Here is a 20035-nt window from a genome sequence, read left to right on the forward strand (position 1 = left end):
CAAGTTTTTAAAGAAAATTCCAGAATGTTTATTTTGTCGTTTTAATCCAAAACAAGGCAAAAACAATATTTATTTAAACTATTCGCCATTTTCAAAAGCTTGGCTAGATAATATCGAAGGTTAATCTTAGGCCAACTGGACCCACAAAACGGGGTACACTCAGTTTGTATGGGAGCTGTCAACATGCTCCCGGGCTGAATGACTTATATTTAATAAGGTTAAGTTCTAGTAATCAAAATACCAGCAGAAAATTCCACAAATTTCATAGTTTCCATGATATTTAATCAGCCCAAAGATTGTTCAAGACCGAGCCACGTAGCCCAGTGGTAACGCTTCCGCCTCGTAAGCGGTAGATCGGAGTTCAAATCCCGGCTCGGACCAACACAACTGGTGATCTTTTCTCTTCTGGAATCGATTGCTTAGTAAAGGGAAGGTAGTGTATCGTCACAAACTGGACCTTATCACGACACCTTAGGGAGGCGACCTGTGGAATGTTAACATTAAGCTTAACATGTAAACATTAAGTTGAGAATGAAACTGCCACTGAATCCGCTTTGTAAATGCCGGCCCGATACTCTTCAAGGGTGTTCCCCTCAGGAACTGGGAAAAATTTACTTTTTTACAAAGATTGCTCAAGGAGCATATTGGTTTGTTGATTTTGTTCCAAAAATATCTGACGAAATTTGGCCAAAAAGTGTATGCGCATCAGAAAGTTGCTTTCGACATCCAGCACCAATAAACATAAAAGCAATTACCCCAGATTACGGTATGTTAAATTTCGATCTAACCAGTCTTACGCAGTCAACAACGAGGCAGTTCAAGTCCTTCTGCACTGCAACCAGTTTTAATCAGCAACAACAGCAACGCCAACTGACTGCTAGTATTTGCATTCGCTGTTTTTATTGACTGCAGATTTAATATTTTGTCTTCCATTTTTGCCGCTTGCAATCAGGGCTGATCCAGTCTGGTTCAGCGTGCGGATTAACCCTGTGCTCCACACTGCGCACAGGTAAATGCACTTTCTTGTGGTACCTCAGCACACTGAAGATCAAAAGTGTTCTTCAAAACTTCATCTCAGCCCATTAACGCCGCGTGGTCCAAAATCGTTCGCCAGACACTGTCCCACGAAACCGTTCGTTTGAATGTTCCTGCCCAGACCACCACCATACGATTGTGTATTGCACCAAAAAAGCAAGAAAATAAAACAACACGAGAAGCCTGTTTCCAGTCATTGAGCCCTCAACCGGCGGCAGGAGACTTGTTTCATTTCCCGTATTCGCGAAGCTGCACTGCAAGAGACCTCCGCTGCGTTATGCTCCTTCTCCCTCCCCCAACCAAGATCATCATCACCACACGAGAGCACCATTGCATTCGCAGCCGCCGCCACCGCCACCGTCGTTAGGTTCGTTGAACTGCGCGCGCGCGCTCGAACAGACTCACAAAAAAAAAGTCAGCAACCGGCTCAGCCTCTGAACTGGAGCCCACCAACATGAATTGCGCCCAAGTCCGCGGCTAATGCTTTTCCGCCTTGTCGTTTTCGTAAACGACGCCGAAGTCGACGACGCCGTGCATCGCCGCCTTGGATGGTTGAGAGCCTTGAGTTCCCAAAATCAGCGCGCGCGCGCGCGTGCGTTCTAACGGCTAACGAACTTCGAAATAGAACGATCGTTTGTTCTTGAAGAACGGGGGAGGGAAGAGAATGGAAAAAGATCGAGGAGGATCGTTTCGATTTTCGAAAAACGATCAGTCGGTTGGCTGTCAAATGTTTGAGAGTTTGTCCGGTCGAAACAGCTGAAGCGAGTGTAAATGAAGTTGTTTTGACGAGAACGGAGGATCATTCTTTAGAATTTGAAAGTGTAATTGGTGCTCACTCTGATTGATATTCATATGGAGTGAGACCAAACGGGTGCGAGTGCTTTCAGCTGAAGAAGTGAACGAACAGTATTGTTTTAAAAGTGTTCAGAAGAGGAGAGCCAACCCGACAAAGTAAGTCCTCAAATTTTTAATTCAATACAGTATTTTGGATCCATTTCATGTTTTTAAATTCTCAATTCATATATTTAAATTTATAATATTGTTAATACTTATTCTAGTTTGAAATCTCCCTTCAACATTTTCTTAAAATATTAGGGAACAATTACCAAATTCCTGATGCTACATTTGAAAAGGGCGCATAAACATTTAGACCAGGGTATGGCGGAAGGTGAATTTTATAAATCGAGATGGGAAATTTAAACGAAGAAAGTTGTTTTTAACCTTCCTGATAAGAAAGTGTGCGAATCAAAATATTTTATCGACTTGATTATCCGAAGGCCTTGGAAAAAATTCACTTCGGAGAATCGAATCTACAAAAAACATTTTTTTTTTCTTTCGTAGTCTAAGGTTTGATTGTCAAACTTTAGTATGACCCACAACTTCTCTTTATTTAGATTGAAATATTGAGAAAACACATTTGGTAGCTTAATAGTCAATCAAACATTTAAGTTTGACTAAAATGGGGTCACAGAATTCGACGTAAGAAATATGAAAATTAAAAAAAACAGTTTTTTTTTGTTCAAACCTTCGGAAAATCGTACTTCAGATAATAGAAACATAAAACAGCCAAGACTTTGAACTATCGAGTCTAGACTGTAATCGAATAAACATAAATATTTAAATTGAAACACGTCTAACCTCAAACGTCAAAGATTTACTGTCAAACTCTAGCAAAACAATGTATTTGAGCTAATGTCAAAGTGAAAACAAAAAGATAATTAATTTTAACTGAAAAATAAAAAAGGATTACAGTCATCCCACATATTCGGAACACCCACAAATTCGGAGCACTTTTGTGGTAATTTGTCAATAACATGGCATATGCAGTTTTTCTGTCGACCCTACTATTTTTAAGACCATCATTTGGACATTCTCTTGCAATTTCACTAGTAAAAGTAGTACTTTTGGAACGAAAAACCTCATTTCAAGACTATTTTATCCAGAGCAGCAAAACTCTGCCTCCAAATTGCCTGTTCCATGATTGTGGGATGTTATTGTGCCTCCCACAATTGTGGAACACCTGAATTTGACTGATATTTTCACAAAAAAAGTTATCAGACCATTCATAAAACATAACTAAGCTTGAGTTTCGTTGGTTTCAGTGCGTGAAGTCATTATTTTGTAAAAAATATGTATTCTAAAGGAGAGAACCAAAGTTTGTTTACATTAGAGCTGGGACTTTGAATGTATTCGGATATCCGGATATCCGTTCGGATATCCGAATGGATATCCAAATTCCGGAGCTCCGGATAGACGGATAATTATCCGATATCCGTTGGTATCCGGATATTTTTTCTCAAAACCCCTATTAAAATCATTAGAAAAGTGGACCCGACCCCTTTTTGATTTCCTAACTTTACGAAATTTTACTCTATGGGGTAACTTTGGACCCTTCCCACGAATCCGAGGTCCATTTTTCGATATTTCGTGACGGTGGGGCGGTGCAAGCTAGTGACTATGTAGAAAATTGGTACACTCTAAAAAATAACCTTGAGGGGTAACAACAAATTTATAAAACACATAATTTGAAAATGATTTTTTTTCTACATGGGTTATTGAAGATTCGAGAAGTAGTACATTAAATTCCCCATAAAACGACATGTCTTTTAATTTTTTGAAAGTTCAGTAACGACAAACGGGAGCGCATTTTTTTTTTGTTTTACTTTTTTGTTGAAAAATACGTTTTTTGGGATTTTGAGTACATAATCAAATCGGGCGTCAAATGTTACACAAAAGTCCATTTGACACCAACCCATTAGTCAATTACTGACAAACATCATTCTACTCACAACAGTACTCAGAGAAAGATCGTGCTCGTTATTGCAGTGTACTTATTCGTTAAATACAAGTACTTTTAGTATAGTTAATTACTGCGCCTAGTTTCACATCCATCCCGCCTTGCCTCCGCCACTCTCGGATATAACAGTTTTCAACGACTTTGTCAAATGTTTGGCTGTTTTTTCAGTCCTCAAATTATTTTTCCTTGAAAGGTCAACTCATCACTTTCATTTGCGTATAAGATCGGTTAAAATGGCGTGGAGTAACGATTTTTTCAAAATTATGGGTTTTTGCGGAATTTACGAAATTTGCAATTTTTCAGACCACCCTAGCACGGTGCAGGTCACCCTAATGGCCAAACAAAAAAAATAAAGGTCTTATTATTTTGGCCAAGGAACCCCCAGAAAATTTTGAGCCCGTTTGAGGAACTTCTTTATCGGTTAATTCTTTTTTTTAATGGAATTGCTTTATGTTGAAATAAGACACTTTTTTACAAAAAAAAGCAATCCACTTTAACGACCCCCGGGTCTTTTGTGGTCTTTGCTCATTTCTAGGCGTCCGAAAGTTATGTATGGTGAGTAGGGTGCCCAGAATATGGGACTTTTTCTCAAAACCTCGCTACACAAGCTGAATATTGTTCCTTGAGCTATTTTAGGACTCTAGGCCAAATATGAGCCAAATCGGTCATCATTTACCCATTGATACTCGCAGGTGAAGTTTGTATGGAAAAAAATCGAAAAAATGTATGGAAAACCCAATTTTCTCACGGTTTGGTCTGCACGGCGGGCTACTTCTTTTCAAATATTCCTAAAAGTGAGATTCTCATTGGAAATTTAATGCTCTACAACTTTGTAGAACATACCAACGCTGTAAAACTCGATCCTGAAAAGTTATCAACGAGTTAAAAAAGTCATTTTTGTATGAAAATCATTTTTTTCTCCAACTTTAGGCTCGGGTATCAATGGGTTAATCTCAACCAATTTCGCTCAAAATTTACACAGATGCTTAAAATAACCCAAAAAACAGTTTTCCGCTCGTGGAGCAGGGGGTCATTTTTTCTGGGCACCCTAATGGTGAGTCACCCAAAACCTTTTTTACGCAAATGGACCGACGTTTTACTTCCCCATCCGATAGATAGCCAGGAGGATAAGGCGGGAATCGAACCCGCGCCCCATAGCAACTTAGGGATCGGCAGCCAAAGCCTCTAACTACCGCGCCACGAGGCCCTCGTCTATTTTACAAATAATTATCAGAATAATCAAACAGTTCACTAATGTAGCATTATACGTGATTTATGAAGCTATCAGAAGTAAAATAATCCATTTGATTCAAATCTCCCCTGCCCCCTCCCCTTTCTGAACTATTCTGTCCCTATTGATAATGCTCCAAACATCATCACTTGTACCAAAAAATGGGGAAAATAATGCTTCCTTCTTGCTGCATTACATGTAAAATATCCGGATATCCGTAAATTTCGGATAGTATCCGTTTTTTCGGAGCTCCGGATACTATCCGGATAATTATCCGGATTTGGATATCCGGAGTCCGAAAATATCCGATCCGAAGTCCCAGCTCTAGTAAGATGTTTCGAATTTGTGGATTTCAAGGGTCAAAGTTCTTCTTCAAAAACTTAATATAAAGGTTAGATCAGCATTCGAAAGATCGCAAGAAAAGCTTTCAAATGAAGGTAAAAGCGAATCATTAAGTTCAATTATCGATTTTCTATAATTTTTTGAACATTGGCCGATCTGTAAACTGTTCCGAATATGAGGGATGACTGTAGAACATCTTAAATTATAATTCAAATTTTGATTTCCAACCTTCAAAAATTTCCGAAAAATTATTAGGGGTATAACATAAAACATGTTGTACAATTGATTGTAAACTATTCAAGATGCATTCAACTACGTTCATTTTTGATTTTTTTATCAAATTGAGCATAGAAATATTGTTTTGAAATGTTTGTCAATAACATTTTATTAATTTTCAGCTGATTAGACCGTTGCAAATATTTTTCTTTTGTCTTCAATATTGAGATATTTTGAAAACTAATGGTTTCGAAATAACTGGACTGGTGTAAAAATTATTATTTTTTAAATATTGTTAATGCCATGGGTTGCAGCTTTTTTTTGTTTGTTTTAAATAATTAAACTTAAATACAATAAATTTAAAGATTCCATATTTCAATGAGTTCTTAAAATTATGTGTGACAACATGCACTTTGGGTTTTTATTTACGCAGTTCAGACTTGATTATCCGAAGCTTCAATTATCCGAAGTTCTCCATATAAAGTTTCTTGTTTTTGCCTTCCTCACCTCAATGAGGAAAAGCTATAAAAAAACTCGAAAAATGAACTTCTTTATTTGCTCTCGTAGACCCACCTTCACGTATACCTATCGACTCAGAATCAAATTCTGAACAAATGTCTGTGCGTGTGTCTGGATGTGAGTCCGTGCACCGAAAAATGCGCACACGATTATCTCCGGACTGGCTGAACCGATTTGGACCGTTTTGATCTCATTCGATTCGTCTTGGGGTCCCACAAGACCCTAGTTATTATTATGAAGTTTAGAAAAGTACTTCAAAAGTTATGCTAAAAAAAAACGATTTGGCTAGAGTTTTAAATGTTATAAAAAAGGATGGTTTTTGTAAGAAAATCCGTCATGCTATATATTGTTAGAAAAGTATTTAAAGACCTTTCCAACGCGTTTAAAAGATTGAAGGTCTGACAACCCCATCAAAAGTTATGAGCACTTAAGTGTTATTTATACACTTTTTTGAGACCGGATCTCAAATATTTTGATGAAAAATTTGTCCGGATCTATCATGCGACCCATCGTTGGATTGGTAATCAAAAGACCTTTCCAAAAAACTCAAAAGATTGAAGATCGGACAACCCTATCAAAAGTTATAAGTTTTTTAGTGTTTTTAATAAACTTTTTTTGAGGCCGGATCTCAGATATTTTGATAAAAATATGCGAGGAAGGCATCAAACACCTAAAGGTGGATTAAGTAACATTTTTTAAAGCTAAATTCGTTTTCAGCACCCTTGAACATGCCAAATTAGAATTATTGGTTGTCTGTTTTATTTCAAAATAAGTATTCTTCGTGCTTCTCTATCGCCATATTGGCCGCTATCTTTGATGAAATTTTCCCAAAACACCTCAGAGTATTTTTGTTGTCATAAGTTCAACGACCTGAATCTTGTCAGAACTATTTTTAACATTAATGTTACCAATCAACTAAGAAAATCTTTTTGAAAATGTAGTAACGATCAATTAATAAATGCATGTTTTTGACATCAATTTATGATTTTTTTTTTTCATTTTCTCCATTTTCAGATGTACTTACTTTTGATCATAACCACGATTGTCATTTACTCAATTTGGACCATTCTCGATCGTCGCGGCAAACCTCCAGGACCATTTGGTCTCCCCGTGGTTGGTTATTTGCCATTTTTCGATTCCCAAAAACCGTACGAAACACTCACCAAGCTCAGCGCCAAGTATGGCCCGATCTTTGGACTTCACATGGGCCAGGTGTACGCAGTCGTCCTGACGGATCCCTCCCTCATCCGGGACGCCCTGAAGCGCGAAGAGCTGACCGGACGTGCCCCGCTCTTCATCACCCACGGTATCATGGGAGGACAGGGTAAGTACGAATTCGAAAAAAAAGAATTCCAGCGCAATTAGTCAGCCCCGTCTGACTCACGCTCGGCGATCGTTCACTTTCGATACAAGACGCGACACGCTCAAACATCGTTAGTTTCGGCGCGGCGAAGATCTCCAGTGGCATTCTCGAGATGATGCGGATATTTCGGCGCGACAAGAAGCTTCTCCGAGGAGCGCGCGTAGAATGGCAGAACAAAAGCTGCAAAGAACGACGCAAAAGCACGCAAGAGATCGTACTTTCATGCGAGGTGGAAGCACAGCGCAGCAAAAAAAAAAGTGAAAACCCCAACCTGAATGAAATGGAAATTATAATTTACGATGTGGTCTGGGGTTTCGAGGAGGGGATGGGGGAATGGGGTGAAAAGTTGAGTCAAGAATTAAGTTTTCGCTTTCGGTGTGGGTTCTTGATGGAGGCTGGGAGAGGGAGGGGCTCGGGGATTGAATGGGGACAGTTGGTTGACGCGAGAAAAAAAACTGATTTATGGCGCTTAACTTGATTGCACTCGCGTCGCATTTGTTGCTCTGTTGATGTTCATTCCACGATCTGATTTGGTTAGTAATAAATTCCATAAAAAAATTTAACGCATTTTTATCACTTTTCAAATATGGTTGAAAAATCATTATTAAATGCAGAAAATGACTTATTCTAATTTTTGATATTGATTAAATCGTCAGCTGTGTGCTATCTTGTGACATTGGCCATTTTGGTCGAAAATGAGTTAATGATGACGTTTTGCTATACTTAACAAACACTACAAGATGCTTTAACCAGATTTTGGAAACTCGTTTCCGTTTCCCGGATATCGCAATACACACTTGTGACATAGACCAATTTATCATCAAAATGATTGTGCACACTTGTGACACGTCATACATGTTGTTGGAAAATGTGGAAATTTTTTCTTGATTTTCACAAATTTATGTACACACATACTTTCTAAAGGCAATGTTTATAAAAATATACTGATTAAGTCGATTTAACCATTTAACCATTTGAGATTATTTTAGTTTGTATGGGAATTCTGTGCACACTTGTGACGCGTAGTACAATTTTACTTTCGAAACACACTTGTGACACGTGCTTTTCAGATTTTTGTTTATAAAATTTACTGTATCTTTTAACTGGTGTAACCAAATTAGTTGAAACTTGGAGCGTTTGTTAAGCGATAGTATACAAACCGATTGCTTCAAAAAGTTTGGCTCTATCATTCATAGTTTTGAAATTATTTACCAACAAACTTTAAAAATCGATTTTCTTGAAAAGTACTAAATGTCACAAGATAGCACACAACTGACGAAATGGAATCATTTATAGATACCAAGCACCTCCGAAAACGAAACTATTGGCACTACGCCCCCCGGGGCATGGCCTTCCTCTAACGTGGGATTTCTGCTCCAGCGCCTCTGACGAGACAGGAGAAACCGGGACCGACGTTTTACTTCACCATCCGATAGAAGCTCAGTGGATAAGGCGGGAATCGAACCCGCGTCTCATAGCATCATCGAGATCGGCAGCCGAAGCCGCTACCCCTGCGCCACGAGACCCACAAGCACCTCCATTGAATCTTATTTTCTTAAAATGAACCCGTGGAGGCGCTTGGCTTCGATGAATAGCATTAAGCTCGACTGCCTTATGTTTAGTACTGGCCTTGGTACTGGTCGAAAAAAAGTTATTATGTCGGTTTAAGTGTGTTCAGAGAGCCAATTTTTTGCAGAACGTGACGAGAAATCAACAGAGAAAAAAGTTACTTTCAAAATGGAGAGCCTTTATGTTAATTCCTACAAAAGTTACCAGCATGAGGAATCATACGAATTACTTGACAAAAAACATGAATACACTGCGGAGTCAAAAACCATTTTAAATTAGTTTTATAATCAACTCAATATTACCATAACTATCAATTTTTCCGATTACTTAAGGACATTACAGTTAGTCTATCGATTTTATGCTTTTTAGTGCTCCAAAAACCACTGTCCCAATTCAGACTGTATTCCCGATTCGATCCACTTGCAATGATGATGGTAGATGACGTTTTTTTTTATGTTTTTATTAAACGCAGTTTTTACCATTTTACAAACAAATTGTGATGGGGATGATACTGCCTTTTTCGCAAAAGTTTATAAAATTCGAATCATATTCAACAAGAAATTGTATCCTTGCAACGAAGCATCCCTGTATCTTAAAATTCCATCAATTCTAAGACCGCGTGTGAAAAAACCCCCACAGGAATTGAAACCATCGCGTTCCACGAACAAAAGCGGGACGCAAAAGGTGATTCACTTTCAAGGTTAGTGGCACATTCCTGGCCCCGAGCATCCCACCGGGGGCCAATTATGTGCGCTATTTCCGGTGCGGCCTTCGGGCGTCACGTTGCACTCTAGAACCTTCGTCGGTTTCGTGGAATTAATCGCATCAAATATTTTCGGGCCTGCTGCAGTCCTCGCTGGTGGGGCTTTTTCGGCGAGGATGCACAGCCGTGAGAGAAAACAGAACGAAGGTGAAAATTATGGTACCGCTTTTCCAGGAATCATCTGCGCAGAAGGCAATCTGTGGCGCGATCAACGGCGTCTGTCTAGCGAGTGGCTGCGCAAGATGGGCATGACTAAATTCGGCCCAGCCCGGGCGACCCTCGAGGCCCGCATCGTAGCCGGTGTGAATGAACTCGTACAGGTACGGAATCTTTTTTTCCTTCTTCCTACTGTGGTTATTCTTGGGTTTTTTCCACCGTTTGTCGAATTCCTTATGGTTGCTCCTTCCAGGAATGCTCTCGAAACATTGCCTTCTGCGCTTTGAGCTAACCTTCTCGGTCGGTTGTGTCGGTTTCGTTCGCAGGACCTAAAGGCGGAATCAGAGAAAGTGTTTGCCTTTGATCCTGCACCATTTGTGCACCACATTCTAGGAAATCTACTGAATGACCTCGTGTTTGGGCTGCGGTACGATCGGGACGACGAGACGTGGCGATACCTTCAGCACCTACAGGAGGAAGGCGTCAAGCACATTGGCGTTTCAATGGCGGTCAATTTCCTGCCATTTTTAAGGTACGTTCACATCGTTCACCCAGGATACAAACGTACAAGATCGTAAAGAAGATTAATGCTCGTTTTTTTCCTCCTCTGCTCCTTGCTGGATTCGTACATCATGCAGACATCTGCCTGCGAGCAAAAGGATAATTGAATTTTTATTAAATGGCAAAGCAAAAACTCATAAAATTTACGACTCGATCATCGAAGAGCGACGCAGAGCACTGCCTGAGGATGCAGGCGACGGTGGCGACCAGGAGGGAAAGGTCAATGACCCGGCCAACGGCGATTGCATTCTAACAAATTTCGTGCAAGAGACTCGTCGGCGGGAAGCGGCCGGCCGTCCGGAGTTGGCCTTCTGCAGTGACGCCCAGCTGAGGCATCTTTTGGCTGATCTTTTCGGGGCAGGTGTTGATACAACGTTCACCAGTTTGCGCTGGCTGTTGCTCTTTGTAGCGCTCGATCGAGACGTACAACAGCGGCTGCGGCGTGAACTTTGCGCTCTGCAGCGTGAGCCAACGCTCAACGATATTGATTCGCTGCCTTATTTGAAAGCTTGCGTGGCCGAGGCTCAGCGATTGAGAACGGTGGTGCCCCTCGGTATCCCACATGGCACTGTTTCGGTGAGTAGCCCATAAGTTGAGCATTGACAATGTTCTAAAGATGCTATCTCCTCTATCCTTACAGGACACCAATATCGCTGGCTTCAAAATCCCCAAAGGAGCGATGATCATGCCCGTGCTGTGGGCCGTCCACATGAACCCTGATCTGTGGTCCGACCCCGATCGTTACAATCCGGAACACTTTCTGGACGAATCTGGCCAGTATGTTGCTCCCGCGCACTTTCTGCCTTTTCAAACCGGCAAGCGAATGTGTCTCGGTGACGAACTGGCCCGTATGATCTTGTATCTTTACACCGCCCGAATCTTTTGGCACTTTGAGCTGGACGTTTTCGACGGCAAGGCGGTCGACTTGACCGGAATCTGCGGAATCACGCTGGCTCCACCAGCGTATGAAATCATCTTTAAGAAGTGCTCGCCCAAGTGAACAATGTCATCAACAGTAAATAAAACACAAAGAACCATTTAAGCTTATAAATATTTCGTTTTATTTTGTTTCGTAAAACCTGTCAAACCGACAATCGAGTCAATCGACTTTTCTCAACTGTCAATTTTTGAGAGAAAAACTAACATTTAAAAACATATGTAAAGTATAAATAATCACATAACACATATCTCCCTAATGCTAATCAAATTACTAATTACCATACATTTTAACGCTCGAACACTCAACCATTCGCTCGCTTCTCCCTCCTATTTGTCAATTCGCGCTCACACATGAGCTTTTTACTGCTTGTTAAATATCTGCGTTCCATATACTCTCTGTTCGTTTTCGTTTGTTTAACAAATGATATTGGCACTGATTTTCCCACTCACTCTCTCTCTCTCGCTAACTCACTCTCACACACTCGCCTAAACTCTCTTCCTTCTCGTTTCTTTCACTCCTGCTCGCTTGCTCGTATGCGCTTTTGCGGAACGAAGAGCTGAACGCGCGAAGCGACGAACCCCTCTCAACGGAAGGTCGTTGAAAGTTTTGATTTGATAAAAATGTCATAAAACTACATAAACTTGAAGCTTGCTTCCGTTTCTAAACCTACGCCGACCCAGGTCAGCTTACAACACTTATCGAGCTAATAATTAACGCTTTGCGCGCGCGCTGCGGAATAAGCGCTCGGGTCCGAAAACACAAGTATTCAAAACGTTACTTTTCGGTGCGTGCCCACGTCGCAATATCAAGTCAGAAATTTATAAAATTTAATCAAAGCTATGAAAATGTTACTTTTCATTCGGTGTCTTCTCTCCTCGGGTTGTTGTCGTCATTAAATATTACGCTGCCATATTAAAAGTAATAAATATGTACTTCATGCTGGGAATGCTTACGATATTACGATACACGAAATTACGTTTCAACTTTTTTGTTTTTTTCTAAAATTTACTGAACACATTGTATTTTGGGAGGCATCATGTTACTGTTTTTTTTTGTTTCACTACTATTCTTCGTTGTGCTTTCCATCACTGTCCGGTGAACTGTTAACACCACTCTCTTATTGTCATGCTGTTTGGCGCGTTTTTCTTTCGCTTCTCTCACTGATTTGTGCGTTTCAACTGTTGTCATATCATATTCCTCAATCCTTTTTTCTTTTCATCACTCTATTAGCTGCGGGTGTGTGTGGATATTTGTGCAAGTCTGTGTGTGCGTGTTGCTGTGTACGTGTGTCGTCTTTGTGTGTGCGTGTGTTTGTGTATTTGTGGCTTAAGCCATTTGTACAACGTAAATTCTCGTTTCTCGTGAGTGCGTTATTACCCTCTATTTTTAAAACTCGGTGCTTGTATAAATAATTAACTGTCATTAAAATGCGATTAAAATGCGGATTTCTATCTCTTTCTCTCTCTATATATGTATTAGGCATTAAAACAAACTCAACATTGTAGAAGAATGATTCAACAAAATTACTCTCCGAACAAAAACGCATGACTAGCTAGTGTACTTTCGATTTAGGTGCAGGCACTTGATTCAAATTGTTTCGTTCCACTCTGGGGACCGGTCCACTGGGGGGGAAGTGGTCAGGACAGAAGGAGAGGATAGATTTTTGTTTTGCTTGATTTTGCGCTAAAATCATGATGGTTGTTTCTCAGCTCTCGCGTCTCGCTCATGATGGATGTGTTTGTTGTTTTTACTGTCTTGTGTTTGCATGAAGCATAGGAACATACCGTGCTCTAGTTTTGAAGGCCAGTTGCCGGAGCCTTAGTATCCGCCAACATTCCTCACCCGATCGAGGTCGGTGTTGAGGGGTCGCGGGATCAGCTTCACGCGGAAGGCCTGCGGACTGATGGTCACGCCGATGATTCCCTTGAGGCTCGGCATCGGTTCACCTTCGGGCAGCTCAATCGTGAAGGTGTGCATGATCGAGGAAAAGAACAAAAACAGTTCCATGCGGGCCAGCACATCGCCGAGACAACGGCGACGACCGACGCCGAACGGGATAAAGTACTCCGGCTTGTGGACCTTTCCTTCGGCGTCCAGGAAACGGCTCGGGTTGAACTCCTCCGGCTTGTCCCACAGCGTCGGGTCCATGTGGACGCTGTTGATCAGGGGCACCACGTACGAACCGGCCGGGATTGTGTAACCGTTGATAACGACATCACTGCAGAAGAAAGAAATGGAAGAAAACCGTCAAAAATATTGCTTAAAAGTTGAGCCAGCTTTTCGCTGGCTGTGTTTCTGCCCGTCATCGTCGAGCCGTGCTGTGAATGAAACCCGCTGCCGCGAGTGGAAAACAAGAAAAACAACATTTTTGATAGCCGTCGCAACCTGTCAACTGGTCTGATGGTAGACTTCCATTGCGCTCTGGACGAGGGAAAAACCCGAAATTTTGAACCACTATTGCACGCAGTGCAATGAACTTTAACGCATGGCCATGAAATAGCAACAACATCCCGCAGACCGCCAGGTGTTTCAAAACCGTGTCACCAGGTCAGTGGCGCACGTGCGCCAGAACACGCCTCCATAAAACCCAAACACACAATTACACACGGTCCGCTTTATCCTCTCTCCAGAACGCGCGCTCGCCGGCAAGAAAGCAGAACTTTCACTCTCGTTGACCAGTTTCTCGACGAGCCGAGCAGCTGTTTGGTCCCGCACATGGGGGAAAGACGGAAAAAAGAAAGAGCTTAAAGTTCTCCACCGCCCCCGGGGTTCTACCTCCGTTTTCTTCGTTATTTACATTCTCCCGACGCACACCCGACTGCCCAACTCCAAGGTTGTTGTGGGGAGGTAGGGGGGACACACTGCTAACACAGAAAAAGCTGCGGCCCCAGCGCGTTTTATAGTTCTTTTACAAGAATTCCCGTTAAATCCCACCGAGAATAGGAGACACACGCGGACTAGGCATAGGAAGATTGGCTGAGAGTATGTGTGTGTGTGCGAGGGAGAGAGTCGATCGAGGGAGCCTCGATCGTCAAGTTGTTCTACGGTGAGCGTTTTCTCTCTTTCTCTGAGCTTTGCAACGTTCTGAGACACACGCACCGCGCGGGTGGGGAAGAACGATTCAGGGTGAGTGGAGCGATCGTGAGAGTTGAGTACCTCTCGACACCTGCTCGATATGGAAGTGACGACGATGACGGCTGGTAGGATTTGAAGGGGGATGGAATGGTATGCAGTTCTTACCTTTTCGGGGAGTGCGTAGTCGCTAGCGGGACGATGCTGGAGATTCGCATCACCTCCAGTATGGTGGTCTCCGTTATGGGCAAGTACGGTACATCTTCGATTTTGGGCAGACGATTGCGGCCAACTACCTGGTCCAGCTCGTCCTGAACCCGTTTCATCGCATCCGGGTGGCGCAGCATAAACACGTTCAGCCACAGCAGCGTGGTCTTGATGGTTTCCATTCCCGCCGAGAAGAGATCCGCAATCACCTGCATCATTTGGATTTCTGTACGGAGAGGAAGACACAAAACAAGCAAGAAAAACATACCGTGAGAAACTGGGTCAAGCGGCGAATGCGGTGCCAAGCAGGCCCTTACCATGGTCTTTTCCGTCAAACAGCTCGTTGTCGCGACCCTCGGCTTTGGCCTTCGCGATCTCATCCAGATAGGCGTCGACAATGTCGCGGATATTGCTTGCGTCGAAGGTCTTCTTGTGCTCATCAATCACCTCGCGGTAAAAGTCAAACATTTCCTGGCGGTTCTTGGCGATCTTGTTCTTGGCGTTGATGTTGCCGGGCAGGTACTGGATCTGCGGGATGTAGTCGATCGTGTGGATCTCGCCAAACAGACGCATTCCTTCCTCGATCAGCCAGTTGAACCGCTTGAACTTGGGATCCTCGAGCGAGAACCGCACCGACATGATAATGTTGCAGATCACGTTGCTCACCGACACGGACAGGTACTTGCTCAGGTCGGTCGACTCGTTAGCCTAGTAAGGATGGGAAAAGTGGCTATTATAGACACACACGCTGATTCGTGGCGGTAGTTCGGTGACCTACCTCATCATTCAGCGCTGTCAGCAGTTCGGTGACCTCAGTCTGGAAGAAGGCAGGAAGAGCACAAAACGAGCATAGTTAAGGAGAGGAATGGATAATAAGCAGGGGTGGATTCTGGCACGATCGGTTGAGCTTTTTGATGAAAATTGCTTTAAAAAATTTGCCTCCAGACACTCACCATGATTCGGTTTTCCATCAGTTGCTTCTTGTTGCCGAGCACGGTCATCCCGAAGTGACGCAGCTTTTCGTGCAGAAACCGGCGCTGTTCCTTCCACAGCTGCCCCTCGCTGTTGATGATACCTGTTGAGGCGAAAAAATGAAAATTTGTTAGAAATTGTTGAGTTTGTTATTTCTCGAGAGCACACTCATACAAAACATTCAACGCGGCTCAAAAAGCACGTGGAGCTCCCGAAACTCACGTGTTCTGAAAATGCGCGCCAACTCGCGCGCGCGCGCGCCCTCATGTGAGTGCTGAACGTGCCGAAGGCGGGAAAGCTCAAGGCCAGACCGGGACCGCAGCTGCAGCAAAGTGCATTGACTTTGCTCTTTACTAAGTCTCTCTCTCGCTGACCGGACCGGCCGCTGGTGGCGGAGAGCGGCACACTTTACGTAACCAGTTCATGAGCATAAGCCGGAGCCGGAGCGGTTTATTGTTGCACACCATGCACAGCTTCAGCAGCTCTCGGAAATGTGCACACACGACTTCGTCGCCGTTGCGCGCGCTAATCTTTATTTTTTAAACAAATTTGCGTCACTGTTCGCGGCGGAGATAAGCGCATTATGCGTTCTAGAAGCGCCGCAATCAGCACATTCGAGCGGCAGGCCTTCACGTGTGCCAATTCCGCGAAATTTGTGCCATTTCTTTGGAACGGTCGAGCGATAAAGGAATATCCCCACGGCGACCGTTCAATGCACCTTGTGTGCGGGCCGACGAAATGCATCATTGAAATTGGAAACCCAACGGACTGGGTGGTTTCGCTGATTCTGACCCTTTTTTGTTGGGCGATGAGGACTTCCTTCCCGAGAGCATAGTGGGTTTGAAGATACGTTTGACAAGTTTTAAGCAAAAAATTAAATCTACAAAAATGTTCAGACTTGTAGAATTCTTTATACACAACACACTTCTTTTCAAATTAAATTATTTCTGAGTCATTATCACAAAATAATATTTCTGAACGAGTTGTCCCACTTTGCAGCAACGCACTGCAACAGACACCTCGAATGCACAACCGAAGGGCGGCTTGTGAATCGTCTTAAATTTCACACCGGAACGTGGCATTGCTAACGTAGAAATTTTGTGGGCTTGCCACGTTACCTGCCCAAAATATTAAGCTCTTATTAGACAATTTGAACAGAGAGTAGGACCTATCAGCAAACACAGGAAATTGCATAATTTCCCCAACAAAAAAAAGTATGTTTGGCTCACCTCCATGACCTGCGGCGGCGCAACTGTCGGAACATCATAATCATATGGTCACACACTCACACTGCCTCAAACTGTATTATGCAGTCACAGGTGCCAAGTGCTGTTATTTGTGCTGATCCACACCGTCACCAGCCGAGGAGCAGCAACAAAAAAACGAACGAACGAAAAAAATGAGTCGACAATGTGATAACGAACGAAAACCGACCACGACGTAAAATACGCTTTATGAATGAAATTTAATGAGCGTGCACAAGTCAGACATTGAACGAAAAAAAAAACGCAGCGCAGATAAGTGCAACTTGGCCGAGGCCGCCGTACCTGGTGCGTTCATTCATCACGTCGAAACCCCCGGGTTTCGATAACGCGTGGTCGTCGTCGTGAAGGAATTCTCACCGGTGGTGCTCCCATTCAGGGATCTTTCATTCACTCTCAACCGGTCTGTCGGACTCCATATCTTGGGTAACGATTTCTGGCGAATGACTAATTGGTTTAAATAACAGCACCAGGGGGTGTCACCACACACCAAGTGAGTGTCATTAAAGCCGTGTTTTGTGCACCCCGTTCACACCTTGTTGACTTCATTGTTGTATGTGTGCGAAATTACCCACAAACACAAACACTAAACCTGCTGACTTGCGGTCCCCTCGGCTACAAAGGATCGTCACACTGGATCGATCTTTTGTTTAGCACACAAAAACATCGATCGCGATCGCCGCGTCGTTATTGAATGACAACGATGCTCTGCTTGCTATTGTCGCCGTATTTACCCGGGTGACATGACATAATCGAATCGTTACGAAGGGGGTGGCTGCTCCGAACGGCTTGCGTGAATGCGTCTTCATTGAGTGAGCGAGTGTGGGCAAACAAAGTTTGAATTGAAGCGTCATTAAAGGCTATCTGTCAGTTTAAGGGTAGTGTTTGATCGCGGCTTACAGGTTGTGGCAAAGTTTTTTGAACAGTTCCGTTTTTTTACATTTTTGAGTGAACATTTCCGATCAAATTATTCGCTAATTAGGGATAAATAATTTTCATGATCAGCTAACCCAAATAAGAATTTAAACAAATTATTGATTTTTTTTCGAAAAATAACATAAAATTCACTACCAAAACTATGTTAAAGCTTAATAAACAAAATACTTCGATACCCTGATATTTCACTCATTCAAATCAATAGGACTATTTTCAGCCACTTCACCCAACAAACAACGTTATCAAACTCAGGATCCACGAAAAATCCAAACTTTTCAATTTAATCTTTTCGCATTCACTCCTGAACCAGTTTGAAAACTGGCTGAAGCAGAGAATTTTTGACACTTCAAGCATTTTTTCTTTAGTTGAGTTAAATTTTGAAATGCCGCACTCTCACAAGATGATGATTTTCTGACCGAGCACGACAAAATGTTTATAATTGAAACTGTTTAATAACTGAATATTTTTGTACTTTGGAATGCCAAGATAATTTTGTTTCGAAAATCTAAGCTTAGAAATGTGCCAAATATGAGTCAAATCGGTGGATCTGAAGTGTGTGTGAAAAAATTAAAAATGATTTGCGAAATGATTTTTTCAGCTTTTTTCATCAAGAGGTCCTAGTTTTTTTTAAACTCAAACGGTTTTGAGCGACCCCTGACGCATTTACGTTCCTTATCGGTGCCAACCTAGCTATTGCGAGCTTTATGCTCGGCTAGAGTACTGTCAACTAAGCTAAGCTAAATGGTTTTCAGCGACCCCTAAAACTGATCCGATTTGACTCAAAATTTGCACAGATACTCAATTTGACTAATTTATCGATGAAAAATGTTGAATGGAAAATAATTACTTCTTGACACTCTTTTCAACTTTCACGAAATCAAATGAAGCCTTAGTTAATGGAAGAAGCATTCACAAAAAAAAATGATTTTATTTTGACTATCTTTCCTATCAAAATTCGCTCACTTTACATTCGCACAAGTCACCAGCACTTTTCTTTCAAAACACGCACAACACTCAAAGCACACGCAAAAAAAAAAGCTACTCACCAAAACCTCCCAGCGTTTTGAGCAGCGGCGAGTGTGGCCGCCCGGTAAAGTCCTCGGTCTTGAACGCCTCGCGGATGATCTTGTAGTCGCTGATTACCACGGTCAACTGGGCGCCCAGTTTGGCGCAGAACAGCGACCCATACTTCTTGGCCAGCTTCATGTACTGGGTGTGCTTTTCGCGGCCGATGAACGTGAGGTACCCAAACACCGGCAGACCCCACGGCCCCGGTGGCAGACTCTTGATTTGACACACTAACCGGAACAGCCACTGCAGGAACAGCACCACGGCCAGCGCACAGCAGAACACCAGCAGCGTGCTTCTGGCCTTGGACGCGTCCAAAAACTCCTGCCGCACCACACTCAACAGGTACGTATCGAGAAACATTTCTCCACGCTGAACTTCACACTCGAGTCAATCACCAAACTCTTTCACCAAATAAATGAGCGCAAATACGCCGTTGATCTTTTTCTTGAGCACACGCTAAGTCCTTTTGTTCATTGAGAAAAACTTTTGTTTCTGAAGATCACGATCACCGAAAATGCAGCGAGCCAACTCTGGAACTTGTACGATCACACGAAGCACACGGTTTGTATTAACTTGGCTTTCAAATTTTTCGGCAGCGCACAAAATTCAAAAATCACCATATCACACACCACGCGAGCGAGAGAGAAACTGAACTTGTAGATTCTTTTATTTTATTTTTTCACTAAACCTTTTCAATGAGGAGGAACAAAAACGCGACCAGCTCGCACGGATGGTACGGAACAATTGAAACAGTCGGCATCGGCGATAAAAAGCACAACTATAGAAGAATTTATATGTCCTTGCTTTTATAGTAGGCCCGGCCACCTAGAGAAATGCAAAAGTTGCGAGAGGGTTAAGGTGGGGGTGAATCGAGAGCGTAGCGCGAGAGGCAGAGCGAATAAGGAGAGAGCGAAACGTCGCGTGAGCGCGAGAGTGAGTGGTGCTGGGTGGCTGAGAGGGAGAGCGCAGAACAACATGTGCGATCGCAAGAGCACGTGGAGTGGCACTCACGGCTACACCCAA

The 20035-nt window shown here is 42.8% G+C and overlaps 2 protein-coding genes across 2 annotated transcripts; one reads left to right on the forward strand and one right to left on the reverse strand.

Moving 5' to 3' along the window:
* The first annotated feature begins 1777 nt into the window (after positions 1 to 1777).
* LOC120417093 (cytochrome P450 306a1) lies at positions 1778 to 11595 on the forward strand. Its single transcript, XM_039579072.2, has 6 exons — positions 1778 to 1986; positions 7155 to 7464; positions 10010 to 10155; positions 10318 to 10523; positions 10630 to 11128; positions 11193 to 11595. Exons 2-6 carry the CDS (start codon positions 7155 to 7157, stop codon positions 11550 to 11552), a joined length of 1521 nt encoding a protein of 506 aa, XP_039435006.1. The 5' UTR covers positions 1778 to 1986; the 3' UTR covers positions 11553 to 11595.
* On the reverse strand, positions 11590 to 19796 carry LOC120417092 (cytochrome P450 18a1). Its single transcript, XM_039579071.2, has 6 exons — positions 18988 to 19796; positions 15725 to 15846; positions 15550 to 15588; positions 15089 to 15479; positions 14733 to 14997; positions 11590 to 13710 (listed from the first exon to the last, which is right to left on the reverse strand). Exons 1-6 carry the CDS (start codon positions 19370 to 19372, stop codon positions 13311 to 13313), a joined length of 1602 nt encoding a protein of 533 aa, XP_039435005.1. The 5' UTR covers positions 19373 to 19796; the 3' UTR covers positions 11590 to 13310.
* Positions 19797 to 20035: the final 239 nt, after the last annotated feature.

This window comes from Culex pipiens, chromosome 1, assembly GCF_016801865.2.
Source record: "Culex pipiens pallens isolate TS chromosome 1, TS_CPP_V2, whole genome shotgun sequence".
Taxonomy (NCBI): Eukaryota; Metazoa; Arthropoda; class Insecta; order Diptera; family Culicidae; genus Culex; species Culex pipiens.